Source organism: Rhinatrema bivittatum, chromosome 2 (genome assembly GCF_901001135.1).
Source record: "Rhinatrema bivittatum chromosome 2, aRhiBiv1.1, whole genome shotgun sequence".
Classification (NCBI taxonomy): domain Eukaryota; kingdom Metazoa; phylum Chordata; class Amphibia; order Gymnophiona; family Rhinatrematidae; genus Rhinatrema; species Rhinatrema bivittatum.
This window is the reverse complement of record NC_042616.1, coordinates 333,218,489-333,237,718: the sequence shown is the minus strand read 5'-3', so window position 1 is coordinate 333,237,718 and position 19,230 is coordinate 333,218,489. Positions and strand designations below refer to the sequence as shown.

At 47.3% G+C, this 19,230-nt stretch overlaps 1 protein-coding gene across 2 annotated transcripts in view; it reads left to right on the top strand.

Annotated features, from left to right (window-relative positions):
* ITPRID1 (ITPR interacting domain containing 1) overlaps positions 1 to 19,230 on the top strand; it is a 156,621-nt gene that overhangs the window by 122,848 nt on the left and 14,543 nt on the right. For both annotated transcript variants that reach the window (XM_029589806.1, XM_029589805.1), the window contains exons 6-7: positions 10,346 to 10,473; positions 16,424 to 16,535. In XM_029589806.1, the coding sequence (XP_029445666.1) occupies positions 10,346 to 10,473; positions 16,424 to 16,535 (240 nt within the window). The remainder of the gene's footprint in view (positions 1 to 10,345; positions 10,474 to 16,423; positions 16,536 to 19,230) is intronic.

Sequence of the window (19,230 nt, the reverse complement as noted above, 5' to 3'; positions counted from 1 at the left end):
GCCCTGCAATATCTCCACCCCCTTCCATGGGTTTCCCTGAATACAAGAAATCCATGCAGGAGGAGGAGGTAGGGCACTGCAGAGCAGAGCCTGGGAGTACACACAGGTTTACAGGCTCTATGTTGACTTTCAGTACTGCTGTCTCTGCTGCATGCAGATCACTATCAGGCCTGGGACTAGGAATGAGGTGAAGGGAGAGCTGAGTGTGGTGCATGGACTGGAAGGGAGAGAGTTGAATATGGTGTGTGGACCAGAAGGGGAGTGAGAGGAGGGCTGAGTGTGGTGCATGAGCTGGAGCGGAGAACTGAGATTAGTGCACAGGCCAGTGGAGATTGTCATTGACTCTGCCTAATTAAAAAATATTGCCACTGACCCCAGATGATAGTGGTGGTGGTGGTGGGGTGGGGGTAATAAGGGATTGGCTGTAGGGTTGAGAGAAGGGGATGACAGAGGAATGACTCAGGGATGTAAGAGACGAGCTGGGGTGTGAGAAAAAGAATGAAGTGAGGCTAAGGAGGTGAGAGACAGGTGAGGACTGGAATGGGGTAAGAAGGATGGGATTAGGGATGTAAAAGATCAGATAGTAGGTGAGAGAAAGAGGATGACTGTATTCAAATCTTTTCCTGTTTGGTTCAGTCAGTATTTAACTTTGCAGTTCTCTTATCAAGATAACGCATTTGGAGTCACCTACATAGTACTTTACTTATGTGCAGGAGATCACTCCCGGACCCCCGCTGGACCACCAGGGGCTTTTGGCAAGTCTTGGGGGACCCTCCTGACCCCCACAAGACTTGCCAAAAGTCCAGCGGGGGTCCAGGAGCGACCTCCGGCCCTTGGACCATCGGCTGCCAGTATTCAAAATGGCGCCGATAGCCTTTGTCCTTACTATGTCACAGGGGCTACTGGTGTCATTGGTCAGCCCCTGTCACATGGTAGGAGCACAAGATGGCACCGGCCATCCAGTGCTCCTACCATGTGACAGGGTCCGGCCAATGGCACGGATACCCTGTCACATGGTAAGGGCAAAGGGCCATTGGCGTCATTTTGATTAGTGTCAGCCGATGGCCCAGGAGCGGGAGATCGCTCCAAGGACCCCCACAGGACCACCAGGTACCTGTAAAAAGTTTTTGGGGGGGTCGGGAGGGTGGGGGAAGCTAAGGGATTAGTTTTAAAGGGTCGGGATGGGTTTAGGGGTTATTTTTGTGTGCCGTTTTTCCCGCCCTCCCCCAAATGATAAGAGAACCCCCATGATCAATATCATGGGGTTTTCCTATTGTTTTGGGGGAGCCCCCGATTTCTGACGATTTTGAAAATATTGTCCGATATTTTCAATCGTCCGAAGCCCGATTCACATCCCTACTATTATCACTCTGTGGGAGCCAACTACGACTGACCACTAACACCACTTACAGAAGTATTATATAGATAGCTATCTTCTCTTTCTATGGGACTTGCCAGCAGCCTATATATAACAGATTGCTACTCCCTAGCAGAGGCATGATAGATTGCTATCTCAGTAGCGAAGTACAATATACCTATTGTTAGCTCTTCTCCTCAGAAGAGTATCATTGAACAGATTGCCAACTCCTCTTCCTGGGGAGTTGATCCATAATAGATTGCTATCTCCTTCCTTACAGGAGCATCTACAGTAGTTAGCTAACAGATTACTAACTCCGCTCTCCTGGCGGGGTAAGCACTACAGATAGCTAATCCTCCCCTCTGGAGGAGCAGATCAATGCAGATTGCTAATTCCTCCCCCTTTCAGGAGAAAAGCAGAATAAATTGCTACCTCTGCCCTCCTGGTGCGGTGAGCGATAACAGATTGCTAACTCCTCCCCTCTGGAGGAGGAAAGCGTAATACAAGGTTCCTTCAGGAAGGCAGACGAAGTCCTGAAAAGCGGTCATAGCTTTGGGCAACCACTGGGAGGGGTTGGCCTCCTTGCGTGTCATGGCCATGAGTGGTTTGTTCAGTGTAGAATAGAGATGTGAATCGTGTCCTCGATCGTCTTAACGATCGATTTCGGCTGGGAGGGGGAGGGAATCGTATTGTTGCCGTTTGGGTTTTAAAAATATCGTGAAAAATCGTTAAAATCGTGAGCCAACCCCCTAAAACCCACCCCCGACCCTTTAAATTAAATCCCCCACCCTCCCGAACCCCCCCCCAATGCTTTAAATTACCTGGTGGTCCAGAACGGCGGCGGTCCGGAACGGCCCCCTCAATTGAATCCTTTTGTCTTCAGCCGGCGCCAATTTGCAAAATGGCCGCCGCAAAATGGCGGCGGCCATAGACAAAAACGATTCGATGCAGGAGGTCGTTCCGGACCCCCGCTGGACTTTTGACAAGTCTTGTGGGGGTCAGGAGGCCCCCCCAAGCTGGCCAAAAGTTTCTGGGAGTCCAGCGGGGTTCAGGAAGCGATTTCTTGCCGCGAATCGTTTTCCGTACGGAAAATGGCGCCGGCAGGAGATCGACTGCAGGAGGTCGTTCAGCGGCGGTCCGGAACCCCCGCTGAACGACCTCCTGCAGTCGATCTCCTGCCGGCGCCATTTTCTGTACGGAAAACGATTCGCGGCAAGAAATCGCTTCCTGAACCCCGCTGGACTCCCAGAAACTTTTGGCCAGCTTGGGGGGGCGTCCTGACCCCCACAAGACTTGCCAAAAGTCCAGCGGGGGTCCGGAACGACCTCCTGCATCGAATAGTTTTTGTCTATGGCCGCCGCCATTTTGCGGCGGCCATTTTGCAAAATGGCGCCGGCTGAAGACAAAAGGATTCAATTGAGGGGGCCGTTCTGGACCACCGCTGGATCCCCAGGTAATTTAAAGCATTTGGGGGGGTTCGGGAGGGTGGGGGATTTAATTTAAAGGGTCGGGGGTGGGTTTTAGGGGGTTTTAGTGTGCCGGTTTTCCTGCCCTCCCCCTTCCCCCGATTTACGATTTTTTAACGATAAATCGGGGGAATTGGTATTGTATCGTGGCCCTAACGATTTTTGACGATTTAAAATATATCGGACGATATTTTAAATCGTCAAAAAACGATTCACATCCCTAGTGTAGAATAATGGTGGATAAAAGTGTGATAGTAATTGGTGAAGCTAAGGAATCTCTGGAGAGGCTTGAGGCCTGTGGGTTGAGGCCAGTCACAGATGCTCTTTAATTTTTGAGGATCCATTTGAAATCCAGGACTGGACACCACATAGCCCAGGAAACGGATGGATTCTTGTTCAAAGGAACACTTTTCAAGCTTAGCAAAAAGTTGGTTATCTCACAGCTGCTGGAGGACACAAGAGACATCCTGGCAGTGGCTAGGCAGGTCTTGAGAGAAGACGAGAATATCTTTGAGGTATACAACCACACACAGATAAAGCATATCTCTGAAAACCTGGTTCATCAGGCTTTGAAATACCATGGGTGCATTGCAAAGCCCGAACAGCACCACAAGGTATTCAAAGTGACCGTCACATGTGTTAAAGGCGGTCTTCCACTCTTCGCCCTTGCGGATCTGAACCAAATTATAGGCTCCACGAAGGTCTAGTTTCGAAAAGATCTTAGCTCCTTGAAGCCTGTCGAAAAGCTCAGAGATGAGTGGTAGTGGGTAGCGATCCTTGAGAATAATTTTGTTTAGGCTACGGTAGTCGATGCAAGGATGGAGGGAGCCATCTTTTTTCCCTACAAAGAAAAACCCTGCTCCTGCAGGGGACTTGGAGGGCCAGATGAACCCTTTGGCCAAATTCTCACGAATGTATTTTGACATGGTTTGGGTCTCAGTCTGCGAGAAAGGATAGATCCTACCCTGAGGAGGCTCCGTGTTGGGCAGTAAATTTATCGCGCAGTCAAAGGAGTGATGAGGAGGTAACGTATCCGCAGCCTTTTTTGAGAGCACATCGGAGAAGGATGCATATTGTGGTGGAAGGCCCGGTAGAGAGGGAACTGTAGTCAGGCAAGGCAGTGGGGAGACGGGTTCCAAGCAGTTCTTTTGGCAAGCTGGGCCCCAACGAGAGAGCTGTAGGGTGTCCCAATCAAACTGTGGAGTGTGCTGCTGGAGCCAGGGCAATCCCAATACAACGGGATGGATGGCCTTGTCCAATATATGGAATGAGATGGTTTCCACGTGCAAAGTCCCGGTGCATAGCTGAATGGGAGCCTTGGTGTGGGTAACCTCATCAGGAAGAGGTTCCCCAAGAATAAATGAGAGTAGTAAGGGTACCGGAGAGTGGATGGTGGAATCTGTAAGTGTTCGGTGAGTTGCTTTAATATGAAATTCCCACCTTCCCCGGAGTCCACTAGTGCGAAGGTGTGAAACTCCTGGTTGTCCATCTTGATGGACACGAGAACAGACAGTGGAGGAGAGGGTGAAGTCAGGCCTAGGAGGAGTCCTCCAGCAGAGCCTAGGCCTGGGAGTTTCTCGGACAGACTGGGCACAGGGCAATGGCATGTTCGGGCTGGCCGCAGTACAGACAGAGGCCGGATTGCTGTCGATGGCGTCGTTCCTTAGGAGCAAGTCTACTCCTACCCATCTGCAAGGGTTCCTCCTCTGATGAATTCTGTGGTGTGCTTACTCATGGAGAGGAAGACGCCAGCCTCGGGAAGGACCTGGTGCAGACTTCCAGCCTGCTCTGGACCCAAGAGAGCATTCTTGTAGTCGAAGGTCGACACGCCCAGTGAGGTCAATCAAAGAGTCCATAGATGAGGGCAATTCACGAGCCGCCAACTCGTCTTTAATTCGAGGGCTCAAGCCTTCGAGAAAAATGGAACATAGACAGTTGGAGTCCCAGTGTAATTCTGAGACTAGAGTTCGGAATTCAATAACATAGTCCGTTAGAGGCCGAGAGCCTTGTTGGAGATGAAGAAGAGATAACCAGGAGACGGCTCATCAGCTCGGGTCTTCGAAAATGTACTGAAACAGGGCCAGGAACCCTGGAAGATTGCAGAGGACTGGGTCTGTTCGCTCCCAGAGAGGTGACACCCAGGCCAAGGCCTTACCATCCAAAAGGGCCAGGATGTATGTAGTCTTGGTAATCACATCTGGGAAGTAAGCTGGTTGCAGACGGAAGTGCATATTGCACTGATTCAAAAAACCCCTGCACAGGAGAGGGTTCCCTGAAAAGCGCGGTGGTGCTAGCAAGGGTACAGTCAGTCGAGGAGCCAGTGCAGAGGTGGAGGTATTGAGCTTGATAGACGTCGTAGTAGCTGTCACAGTAGCATCTAGATGAGAGCTCAAGTTGTCTATGGCAGCTGCCAGAGACTCCAAGAATTTCTGTTTGCTGATCCATTGTGCCAGGCCTCGAATGGCCTGGAGGGCCAAGATCTCTGCCGGGTCCATGGACTTGGCAATCTGCTATGGTTTGTGGATTTGTGGACACTTGGTCCGAGGTATAAGTTGTTACCACCTGCGGGGAGGAGCCCCACAGGCCCACACCATTAGGAGGCGAGGTCAGGCATGGCAGAGAGTTCTGGGTAAAACTGTGGAGAGGTCCCGAAGAGGCAGGAGGAATTCCCCAGTAGACAAGCAGGCTGATGACAATACCTTGACTGAGACTCTCAAAGGGAAAGGCGCCAGGCACGCCATAGAGTGGGAGGCTTGAGATTGGCATGCAGGAGGGATAGCGGAGGGCCACCCTCCGCAGAGCTGTGGAGCGAGGGAAGTACAGCTGTAGTGGCGCTGGCTAACCTGTGGAGCAGGGAAGCCCGAGTCCGGTCTCCGATAATGACGTAAGTAGAACCCGAGGAGCGGGGAGCACAGACAGTCTCTGAATGATAGAGAAGCACAGCCCCAAGGAGTGGGAAGGTGCTGGAAGTCCAGTAGCACGTAAGTGTGACCCCGAGGAGCAGGGAGGCATGGACAGTCAAAGTAAAGCACAAGAACACTGTCCCAAGGAGTGGGACAGTGCTGAGAGTCTCTTGAGAAGTAGGAGGACGCAGCCCTGAGGAGCGGGGATGTGCTGACAGTCCAACACAGCACTTTGGCACAACCCCGAGGAGCGCTAGAGCAGGGGTGGGCAATTAATTTTCCCATGGGGCCGCATGAGAAATTGGGATGGTTTTAGAGGGCCGGACTAATATAATTAACTCAGTTCTCAATAGCCCTACTTATGAAAAGACAGCAGTTTACCACCAATGCATGTCCTCTGAGAAAACACAACAAATAAGACCGATACAAACGCTTACATGCTAGCAAAATATCTCATCTCGGTAACAGACACAGAACCGACCTAACATACTCCCAGGATCTGTAGTAATGCACATTAACTAATCCACACACAGTTACACCTGTATTATGGAATACAAAACAGGAGCAACCCTATCTATGAAAAGGCAACACCACAAATATTAAATCAGGTCCTAAAAACCTATACACCTCTTATTAGGAAAACAGAATAGCAAGCAGCTATAGATCCCCACACAGAAATAATTGTAAAACTATACTAATAAGCAGAATAAATGTTTCAAAACAGCTATGAACAGAATAACATCCAACAATTAAAAACTCATAAAAACTATTAAACATTCTCCAAACACCAATAAAATATTTCAAAAAAGCAGACATCACACAATTAAAATGGCAGTCAAGAAAAATAAACGTAAAGCCATCTTTACTTACCCCCTCCAGCAGCTCTCCTACTCCCCTTCCCTGCAGGCCGTGGCACACACCAGAAGCAGCAGTAGAAGCTAAGCTCTATACTTATGGTCCTCTTCCTTAGTGCCCATGTCTCTCACACACACACCATACCAGTCATGCTCCCATGACCAGTTTCTGTCTCTCACACACCAATCATCTCCCAAACAGTCTTTGGCACACACACCAGTCACCTTCCTGAACAGTTTCTCTCATGCCATACACACACACACACAGGCTTCCCACTCCCGTGTTCTTCTTATATATATGGGCTTCTCACTCTCATAATCACTTTCTCTGTCTCTCTCTCTCTCTCACACACACCCACACCCACACACTCACTCACCAGTCTCTCACTCCCATGCTTGTTCTCTCCACATGCACAGGCTTCTCATTCCCATAATCACTTTCTTTCTCTCTCACACACACACACACACACTCACCAGTCTCTCACTCCCATGTTCTCTTTCAGATATACAGGCTTCTCCCTCCCATGATGTGTCTCACACACACACACCCAGGTTTCTCACTCCCATGCTCACTCTTCACATGCACAGGCTTCTCATTCCCATAATCACTTTATTTCTCTCTCTCTCTCTCACACACACACACACACACACACACACACCAGTCACCTGATCTCACTCATGCATATACACACACACACACACACACACAGGCTTCCCACTCCCAAGTTCTCTTTCAGATATACAGGCTTCTCCCTCCCATGCTGTCTCACACACACCCAGGTTTCTCACTCTCATGCTCACTCTCTTCACATGCACAGGCTTCTCATTCCCATAATCACTTTCTCTCTGTTACACACACACCAGTCTCTCTCTCATTTCCATGCTCGCTCTCCACTGCACAGGCTTCTCATTCTCTGAATCACATTCTTTCTCTCACATTCACACATACCAGTCTCTTTCTCTCACACACACAGTCACCTTACCAACCAGTCTCTCGCTCTCATGCATGCACACACACACACATAGGCTTCCCACTCCCATGCTGTCTCACACCAGGTTTCTCACTCTCATGCTCACTCTCTTCACATGCACAGGCTTCTCATTCCCATAATCACTTTCTCTCTGTTACACACACACCAGTCTCTCTCATTTCCATGCTCACTCTCCACGTGCACAAGCTTCTCATTCCCTGAATCACATTCTCTCACATTCACACACACCAGTCTTTTTCTCTCACACACACCGTCACCTTACCAAGCAGTCTCTCTCTCTCATGCATGCACACTCACCCAGGTTTCTCACTCCCACAACACCAGGCTTCTTACGCTCATGCTTTCCCACATACCCAGACTTCTCACTTCCATGCTTTTTCTCTCTCACACACACACACATCAGACACCTCCCTGACTAATGTCTCACACTCTCACATACACATCAGTCATCTCCCTGAGCAATCACTTTCATTGTCTCTCACATACACACACACATCAGCTCTCTGACCAGTCAATCACACACAGGCTGGCTGGCTGCTTCTCTCTCTTTCTCACTTCCTCTCCCCCCCCCCCCCCCCCCCCCCCCGGAGCAAAAATGGGAGCTGCAGCAGCCCCGCAGGCCAAGAAAGAAGAATCCCATCGGCCGCGGGAGGCTCATGCTGCTGACTCCTTTCTCGATTACCGGCTGCTTCAATTGCTCGGGGACCGACGCTGCAGCCGACGCGGCACGGCTCTTTCTCCTTCCCGCGCACCGCTCCGTGTATCACTTCCTGTTCCGGGTCACGGGAGGGGGGGTGCAGGCGCGGGAAGAAGAAAAGGCCAGCCGCGGGTACCACAGCTTCTAATACTGCTGCCGTTCCCGCTGGGCTTGAACGTGCTGACAGCCCAGCGGCAATGGCAGTGGGAGAGACCGGGAGCGCGCGCCGCGGACCGGCAAAAAACTCCCGCGGACCGGAGGTTGGGGACCCCTGAAAAAGACCGTGAAAGGCGGAACTGGTAGGTAGGTAGGAAAGAAACTCAAGTGAAGTCACGCTGCCCGATTGGCCGGTGCTGGGCAAGGCCAGCACCGGCCAATCGGGCAGCGTGCCTTCGCTCGAGCCACTCCCTCCCCCCCCCCACCGAACGCTGTAAAAAAAACAGTTCATTCTCCGCTCCCTCGCTCCCCGATTGGCCGGCCAATCGGGGAGCGAGGGAGCGGAGAATGAGGCACGCTGCCTTCCCTTGCAGAGGGAAGGCAGCGTGCCTCATTCTCCGTCTGCTCTCAGCAGTGGGCGGGCCGGTCACAGACCGTAGGCGGGCCGGATTCAGCCCGCGGGCCACCCCTTGCCCAGGTCTGCGCTAGAGTAAACTCCCGAGTTGTAAAGGTGTTCCAGGGGGCAGCCTCGAGGAGTGAGGATCCTTGCAGAGTAGGACTTCAGGAAGCACAGAGCCAGCCCAAGGAATGGGGGAGGCCAGGAGACAAGGTCCCAGTAAGAGCACCCACTGGCCCCGAAGGAGTGGGTACCGGACAGAGTCCAAAGTCCAATGGAGTCCAATAGCGTAGCCACAGGAACACAGAACAGGAGCTAGTAGCGACATACGAAACTTGTTGCCAGTTCGGCTAGCTGAGGGCAAAGGAAGAGCTTAAGAACCTTGATCTGATGACATCATTAAGCAGGGATGCCCCCGAGGTTCCCACCGAAGAGGCTTCAAAGGAGGGCCCATGACGCGCACGCACGCCTAGGAAGGCCCTGAGCTCGACCACCACGAGGAGCCATGGAGAACACGGCGGTAGAGATTGGCCTGTGCCACGAGCAGACCCGGGGAGGGCTGGAGAACAGTGCAGGATGTAAGTAAGCACGGTCACAGCCGTCTGTGACCGACAGGCATAGCAGTACTGAGAGTCATTACCCAGGAAAAGGACCTTGCAGTTCTTGTGGACAATACTTTGAAATCCTCAGCTCAGTGTGCAGTGGTGGTAAAAGTAAATAAATAAATAGAATGTTAGTAATGATCTAAAAAGGAATGGATATTAAAATGGAAAATATGATATTGCCCCTTATTGAGCCATGGTGCGATGGCATCTTGAGTACTGTGTGCAGTTCTGATCACCCCATCTCAAGAAAGACAGAGCAGAACAAGAAAAGATTCAATGGAGGGTGATAAAAATGATAAAGGGGAGGGAGCATCTCTCCTATGATTAGAGGCTACACAGGCTAGGACTCTTCAGCTTAGAAAAGAGATGGCTGAGAGAGGACATGACAGAAATTTATAAAATCATGAGTGGGGTGGAACAGGTAAATAAAGGATGGTCATTTACCCTTTTCAAATAATACTAAAACAAGGGGACACTCCATGAAACTAACAATCAGTAGATTCAAAGCAAATATATAAAGTTCTCTTCACTCAGTGCACTATTAAGCTGTGGAATCTGCTGCCAGAGGATGACTAGCATAGCAGGGTGAGGTTTGGACAAGTTTCTGGAGGAAAAGTCTGTGACACTTATTTAGCCAGATAAACTAAAAAAGAAGCTGTTGCTATTCTTGGGAGTGAATAATAGGAGTTAAATCTACTTTTCTGTAGGCAGAAAAACTGGGCTGACTAAATGGGTCAAGAAGTACTTATCTGCTTAGAGCTATATTGCTACTTTGCAATATCGACAGAATGGCTATATACTGCTGTCTGTTTTAAATGGTGACACTCTTTAAAGTACATGCTAGACCACCTGTGTCAGAACACTTTTAAAATTGGATAAAATATCTTATTTTGTATTTGCATTTCTTTTTCTGTGTAGTGTTCACTTCATGAAATGGAAAGAATGAAGAATTCCTGCCAGCACTTTCGAGAGCAGTTAGTGGAGATTGAGCAGCTACTGATTGAGCAACAAGCTTTTTCCTCCAGTGCCTTATCAATGGAAGGAAGGTAAGTGCATAGCAATATGGAATTTATGTAGAAAAATGATCCGGGTTAACTGTCTTATAACAAATCTTGTGATTTAATAGAGTTTAGGAGAATGATGTCTTCATTTTAACTTAATATAATTTGAAATCCAGATCCTCCAGAGTTGCAATCTCAGAAAAACTTCCTCCTGTTCCAGAGGCAGGCAGAGCTCCCGAGTCTCAATGCATGGATGACTAGATGGTCTAGGGAAGAGGGTTTTGTATTTATTAGGAACTGGGGAACATTCTGGGGAAGGGGGAGCCTATTCCAACGGGTTGGGCTCCACCATACCCAGTGGAACCCGTCTGCTGACACTAACCTTTAAAAAGGAGACGGAGCAGCTTTTAAACTAGAAGTGCATAGCTTGGAATGATGTATCTTTTGCAGAATGCTAACAAAATTAGGGCATCCTGATAGAGAGTTTGCAATAAATGCTGAAGTAGACCAGGTGCTTTTAAGTAAAGAGCGGGCAGAGCAGAAAGATTCCAAAGTATCCCTGTCAACTGATAAGCAAGTAGTTAACACAAACAAAACACATACTTTGAAATGTCTGTATACAAATGCTCGAAGTCTAAAAAATAAGATGGGATCATTTATAGCACTGGCATCACAGAAGGAGGTTAACAATGGAACATTGTGATACCAAGGAACAAATAATTTCGAATTGATAGGATGGATCGAATTGGTGGAGAGGTGGTATTATAGGATAAATATAGCATAGAATCAAACAGCATAAAAGTTTTGCAAGAAACAAAATGCATTGTAAAATCTTTATGGATAAAAATTCCATATGAGAAAAAGAATAGAATAGCAGGTGAGTGTTTTACTGTCCATCTGGCCAGAATGAACAGACAGACGTTGAAATGCTAACAGAAATCTGTGAAGCTAACAAAATTAACAATACAATAATAATGGGTGATTTCAATGACCTCGGTATTGATTGGGTAAATATCACATCAGGACATGCCAAGGAGGTAAAGTTCCTAGATGAAAAAAATGACTGCTTCATGAAGCAACTGGTACAAGAACCGACAAGAGGGGGAGCTATTTTAGATCTAACCCTTAGTAGAACACATGATTTGGTGTGAGAGGTAATGGTGTTGGGACCAGCCTAACTCCCCACACGGTGGTCTAGTGGCAGCAGACCTACCCCTTAAGTTAGCCCACACGCCAAACTTTCCCCCTACTTGAAAAAACATTTTTCAGTAGTGCAGTGGGAGCTCAGAGAACCCCCTAGGGCCATGACCATTTGCCTTTTGACATTGCCTTGTTTTATAAATGTATGAAATGTGATTCAAATTATAAATACACTAAATAACTAAATAATATACAGCCCTTGCAGTGAATGGAGAAGCTGAGCTTTAAGCATCTGCTGCACCTCTTAGCCCCCAATTACCAAATGTCATCGAAGACTAAATTTAGTAGGCAGATTATCCCCACCCTGTACAATCAGGGGCATAGTTGTATGCAGGCTTTGGTTAGCAAGGCAGAGGTGAGTTGCATGCATTTCATTAGTGACATCTGGACCAGCATGACCACTATTAGGGGTGGGAAGAAGTAAAAAATTTCATTTTTTTTTTTGTTTCATTTTTTTTTTGGGGGGGGGGGGGGGTACCCACGAATTTAATGTTGTTTAATGTTTATTTCATTTAAAAATAAAAAAGAAACATTAAAAATAAATGGAAAAAAAGAAACCAGGCCTTCTGTCCCTACCACCCATCCATCTTACCTGATAAAATGCCAGGGCCAGGATCCTCTCTGGTCCCCACTTACCCAGTCTGGCAGGGATCCAATGATGAAGCCTAGGCCCAGGCTGAAGCCTCAGCCTTGCATAGACCGAGGCCACAATAGGTCACTGTGACCTCAAACTAGGCCCTACACAAGGCCCAAGCTTAGAGGCTGGGACCCGATGCCTGGGCCTTGACCTAGGGCCAGAGCCCAGGCCTAGGCCCGATGCTTTGACCTAGGCCTAGACCTGGCGGGTTAATTTTTTTGCTCTCGGAGTGAGCGCTGACCGCGTCACACCCCCCGACATGCCCCCCGATGACGCGTCGACCACGTCACGCCCCCGACACGCCCACTTCAAGAAAGACCCGGGACTTACGCGCGTCCCGGGGCTTTGCGAGCGCCGGAAGCCTATGCAATATAGGCTTGGCGTGCGCAGGGGGATTTTAAAAGGGTTACGCGCGTACCTTATGTGCGTAACCCTTTTAAAATCCGGCCCTATGTCTACCTCTCTCTGATGGTACACTGGTGGGAGCTGGCTGAGGTGGGGGCAGGCAGCAGCTCTAGCAGGGACCAAGTAGCTTTAGGATGCAAGTGGGCTGTGCTGCAAACCCAGGTGATGGAAAGCCCCCTTACCTCATGCAAATGAACAAACGAAATGAATAAGTTTGTTTTGTTTGACATGAACCAAACAAATCATTGTGACCTATGTATTGAATATACCAACCATCTTCTCCACCTAAACAATTGCCAGTTTTTAATTGTTGTCCCTGTATGTGTTTTTCAAGAATGTTATTTTGATGAGATTATAATGTGTGTAAGAGCTTCCAATTATCTTCATCGTGATGGCAATGACCTCCATGCAGGCACTCACTGCAATTCACTCAGCTCTAAAAACCTCAGTGGCATCAAGTCAACATCAGAGCGAGCTCACAAACACATACACACACACACAACAGATGCAAGAAAGTATATGGACTCTTACTTTTTGTGCATATTGATCCCGATATTCAGATGCTGGATAGCTGGATAAGTAGGACTTGGGTGCAGGCAGTGGGCAGATCAGGGCAGCGCTACTCAGCTGGATATTAAGACTTACCGTAGCAGGATAGGTTTTCCATCTAAGTTAGACCTGCTGAATACCAGGACTAAACTTAGAGGGATACAACTTATCCGGCTAAGTAGAAACTTCTATGTGGAAATTCAGCAGTATTGTGACATGCCACTGAATATCCTTGTAACTTAGCCAGATAAGTGTTATCCAGCTAAATTACTTAGCCATATAGGCTATGAATATCTATCCCACTGTGTTCTGTTATGCTCTCTTTTTATAGCCTGGCAGTTTCCTTCTGCCCTTTTTATCTTCTAGCTCAAACAGAATCATTGTCTAATGGGGCTATGGCACCATAATCTTCATTCACATTTTCAGGTTGATCCCCAGTAACCATTTCCATGTTCCTTCCTGGTTATTATAATAACATTCCAGGGCCATGAGCCACAAACCATGGCTCTTTCTCGAACCTGCTACTCATAGACTCTTGAGTCTTTCCACTAGATTACTTTATTATGTGATAGCTGAGTCTACCTTCCCTTGAGGGCTGCAAATGGTGCTTGGACAGCATCCCAAATCCTTACCAGCTTGGGGGGAGGGGGTGGGGTGTAGAAGCCAGGTCCAGGAAATTAACTCTGGTCTCTGACCTGACCGAAGATAGTAGGGATGTGAATCGTTTTAGGACGATAATTTTAATATCGTCCGATAATTTTAATATCGTCTTAAACCGTTATGGAACACAATACAATACAGATTCTAACGATTTATCGTTATAAATCGTTAGAATCGTGAGCCGGCACACTAAAACCCCCTAAAACCCACCCCCGACCCTTTAAATTAAATCCCCCACCCTCCCGAACCCCCCCCCAATAACTTAAATAACCTGCGGGTCCAGCGGCGGTCCGGAACGGCAGCGGTCCGGAACGGGCTCCTGCTCCTGAATCTTGTCGTCTTCAGCCGGCGCCATTTTCCAAAATGGCGCCGAAAAATGGCGGCGGCCATAGACGAAAAAGATTGGACGGCAGGAGGTCCTTCCGGACCCCCGCTGGACTTTTGGCAAGGCTCGTGGGGGTCAGGAGGCCCCCCACAAGCTGGCCAAAAGTTCCTGGAGGTCCAGCGGGGGTCAGGGAGCGATTTCCCGCCGCGAATCGTTTTCGTACGGAAAATGGCGCCGGCAGGAGATCGACTGCAGGAGGTCGTTCAGTGAGGGTTCCGGCGTTCAGCGAGGGTTCGCGGCGGGAAATCGCTCCCTGACCCCCGCTGGACCTCCAGGAACTTTTGGCCAGCTTGTGGGGGGCCTCCTGACCCCCACGAGACTTGCCAAAAGTCCAGCGGGGGTCCGGAAGGACCTCCTGCCGTCCAATCTTTTTCGTCTATGGCCGCCGCCATTTTTCGGCGCCATTTTGGAAAATGGCGCCGGCTGAAGACGACAAGATTCAGGAGCAGGAGCCCGTTCCGGACCGCCGCTGGACCCGCAGGTTATTTAAGTTATTTGGGGGGGGGGGGGGTTCGGGAGGGTGGGGGATTTAATTTAAAGGGTCGGGGGTGGGTTTTAGGGGGTTTTAATGTGCCGGTTTTTCGATTTTTCGATTTTTAACGATTTTTAACGATTTTTCACGATATTTTACCCCCCCAAACGGCAACAATACGATTCCCTCCCCCTCCCAGCCGAAATCGATCGTTAAGACGATCGAGGACACGATTCACATCCCTAGAAGATAGTGCTGTCACTGAGCATTGCCTTGCATCCTATTCTTCTCTTAAGAATGTCTGCTTGCCTCACATGTAGTACCTTAATAGCATAAGCTGCAAAAACATTATCATTACTCTCTTATGCTACAATGCATACAATTTCATTTTTTTATGTGGCATAGCAGGAGTTTCAACATAAAGTGCTGACCTAATGATCTTTCTAACTCAAGATGAGGTGATGCTTTGTTATATGCAAAAATAATGTCCCTTTACTGAAAATCAATCCATCTCACTCATCAATGCATCAGCTAGCTCAGTGGTTCAACATAACCTGCACAGATGATGAGATGGAATTAATCCCCTTTGAGGAAAGACTAAATAGGTTAAGAGCTCTTCAGCTTGGTGAAGAGACGACTGAAGGGAGATATGACAGAGGTCTATAAAATAATGAGTGGAATGGAACAGGTAAATGTGAATTGGTTGTTTATTGTTTCAAAATACAAAGACTAAGGAAGTTATTAAGTAGCACATTTAAAACAAATTAGAGAGTATATTTTTTATTCAATGCACAATTAGGCTCTGGAATTCATTGCCAGAGGATGTAGTAAAGGCAGTTAGAATAACTGGTTTAAAAGAGGCTTGAACAAGTTCCTGGAGAAAAAAGTCCATAAACAGTTATTAACTGGGTAGACTTGGGGAAAGATACTGCATACCCGTGAGCAGAAGCAGCAAGGAATCTATCTGTTTGGGATCCTGCTAGGTACTTGTGACCTAGATTGGCCAATATTTGAAACAGGATACTGGGCTTGAGGGACCCTTGGTCTGACCCAGTATGGAAATTTCTTATGTTCTTATCTTATGTTAATGCTGACTAGTTTTATATACCATAGAGGGGGGATATGATAGAGGTCTTTAAGATCATAAGAGGTCTTGAATGAGTAGATGTAAATCGGTTATTTACACTTTTGGATAATAGAAGGACTAGGGGGCATTCCATGAAGTTAGCAAGTAACACATTTAAGACTAATCGGAGAAAATTCTTTTTCACTCAACGCACAATTAAGCTCTGGAATTTGTTGCCAGAGGATGTGGTTAGTGCAGTTAGTGTAGCTGGGTTTAAAAAAAGGTTTGGATAAATTCTTGGAGGAGAAGTCTATTAACTGCTATTAATCAAGTTTACTTAGGGAATAGCCACTGCTATTAATTGCATCAGTAGCATGGGATCTTCTTAGTGTTTGGGTAATTGCCAGGTTCTTGTGGCCTGGTTTGGCCTCTGTTGGAAACAGGAAGCTGGGCTTGATGGACCCTTGGTCTGACCCAGCGTGGCAATTTCTTATGTTCTTATGTTCTTATCTTATGTTAATGCTGACTAGTTTTATATACCATAGAGTATGTTGAACAGTTATCAATTTGTTGAAATTTGTCATTCACTTGGTTTTATATTCATGTTTCTATTTATTCCAGGGAGGAATCAAGACGACTTTATGGTTTGCGTCGAGCCGTTCACCAAGAGGTGGCAGAACTGGAATTCCAACTGGATGATCGGACTCGTCAGCTTAAGGAGGGAATTACAATGGTATTGTAAATAACCTTCTTTGATTCCTAACATCCTGCTTGGGATTTCTCTTGTTCTTGTGGGAAGCATCCGGTTATAAAGGAGATGGAGTTCTGATCCTTTAACCACCTGTTCCTCTTATAGGTGGTCTCACTGCAACATACAGCAAACAAAACTTCCATTTAGGGCTTACTTCAGAGTCTCATTGTTCCCCAGTGGCGTGCCTTGTCTCGATGCCTCTCCTAGCTGGTGCTCAAAGAGATTGTCTTCTTTGCTGGCAGCTCAAACAGTCCAGTCCTAAGCAGGGATGCACTTTCTTTTGAAACAAAACAGGAAATATCATGTCTTGTTATTAAGTAAATTAAATGAATGGAAAGCGAACAAAAGACTCCATTACCCCACCAATGGAATGTGCCAAAATACTAGTAAAAAAAAGTACCCCCTCAGGATTTGTGCCAGCAATGGGACAGGAGTGGCTAGGGATCACTCCTGCCTCATTTCGACCCCACGGATAAAGTAAAGATGTTGGGGAAGGCTGGATCCAGGGGGTTCTGAAGGAGGAATCTGGGGCTGGAGAGGTTGGAGAATGTTTGCCAAGCTCAGAACATGTATATATATATATAATCTTACAATATTGACATATTTATTTGGCAGGGGGTGGGGCTAGCAGCAGCCATTGTATAGTGCATGCTATTGACGAAGCAGAATGAAAAAAATAAAATGAAATGAAACAAAAAAAACCCCCACCATAAAAATGAATTAGATATCAAAAACGAAAACCCTAGCACTGGCATGTCCATTCCTCTTTCTGCCAGTTCTGGGTCCTTTCTGGTAGTGCTGCCCTTTCCTGTTTTCTGGATGAGTTTTTATCCTGGATAAGAATAGTAAGTTAGCAATGTTTGCTTTCCCTGTTTCTCCGTGTCTTAAGAAAGCCCAGAGAAATGCTGTCCTTTTAAGGTATGCTGGAGCTTTTGGGACATAAAGTCTTTTTATGGGTATGTTATACAATTAGCTCCCCCAAACAAACATGGATAGGGTTTTGAAGTTCAGTCTCCAGGCTTCGAAGATTAAAAAAAAAAAGAAAAAACCTCAGGCTTTACAATATGTCAGGGCTTATGGAATCATTGTGCCTTTTGGCGTTTGTGTTTCTTTAAGTAACGGCTCCTTTCTGCACTATGGCCTCTGTCCTCTACTTCTGAGTTGTATAAGTTAGAGTAAAGCTGGAGTTTGTTCTTGCACAATGCCTGCAGCAGGAGAGTAGGGGTGTGCATTCGTTTTGAACTTATAGGTAAAACGCAACTTATTTTTTTTTTTAACTTAAAAAAGTGATGAGGCGAAAACGATCGGATTTCCAACTTATTTAACATAGCTATGTTGAATATGTTGGAAATCGCGATTGTTGATCCTAAATAAAAATGTAAACCCCTCACCCTCCTTAATCCACCCCCAAGACTTACCAAAACTCCCTGGTGGTCTAGCGGGGAGTCAGGACGCCATTTCTGTACTCCTTTGCGAGGAGCATGTGACATCGGCGTCACGTCGGAGTGACGCTGACGTCACGTGATTCCCCGCGCGTTCGCTCCGGGACCCTCGTTGGACCCAAAAGGAACTTTTGGCCAGCTTGGGGGGGTCAGGAGGCCCCCCCAAGCTGGCCAAAAGTTCCCCCCCCCCTTCATTTCATTATGATTTTATTTCACTGATGGAAGTTTTCATTCCATTTTTTAAACACGTTCTTTCATTTTGTGTTAAAAAGGGTGTTTTGTCTAAAAAAAAAAAAAAAAAAAAGCAGTAGCAGCCAGTCTTGGACCCCCCTTTCCTGCCACAGAAATCTCAATTCTAAAATATAAAAGAAAGTCCCACTGGGCCTTGTCCTCAGTTCTCTTACCCACCTGGCACCTACCCCTTCTCCCCCCCAAGCTTAGCCACAATTGTAAGCATCTTCATGGGGCGGGAATGAGCCCCAGACACTGCTCTATTCAAAATCGCTCTAATGGGCTCTGAGGCTGACTCCAGAAATATATTTGTACATTCTTACAGCCCATTCCCCTCCCTCCGCCAGTCAGAGTTTCAGGGTATCCCTAATGAATATGCATGAGAAATGTTTGCATTCATAGGAGGTAGTGCATGCAAATAAATCTCATGCATATTGATTAGGGATACCCTGAAAAACCGACCGGCTGGGAGGGCCCATGGGACCGGTTTGAGCACCCCTGTTATAGAGGTATCTCTGTACAACAAATTGGCGCCAGCCTCAGGGGCCTGTCAGCACTTTTTTGAATAGAACATCGGCGGGGCAGGAGCTTCTCAAGATCGTTCCTGCCTTGTGAAGATGCTTACATTTGTAGAGAAACTAAGAAGGGGGATCCAGGAGGGTAGGGGGATGAGGAAAAGGTCTAGTGAGGCTTTGTTTTACTTTTTAGACTCATGATTTTGGCAGCAAGAGAGGGAGCTCTCCAGGTCAGGCTGTTACTGCCTTTTTTTTTTTTCCAAAGTGAAACAAGAAAGAAATTGTGATTGTTTTCCTTTGTTTTGTTTTCAAATGAAATGAAACGACACAGGACATTTTGTTGATATTTCCTGTTTTATTTCAAATTTTTATTTATTTAGGGTTTTTATATACCGGCATTCGAGAACGCAGTCCCATCATGCTGGTTCACATTAAAACAAGTGTGCATCGTAAACAAAACTAAAACAATGGTGCGGAAAAAGGCAGTTA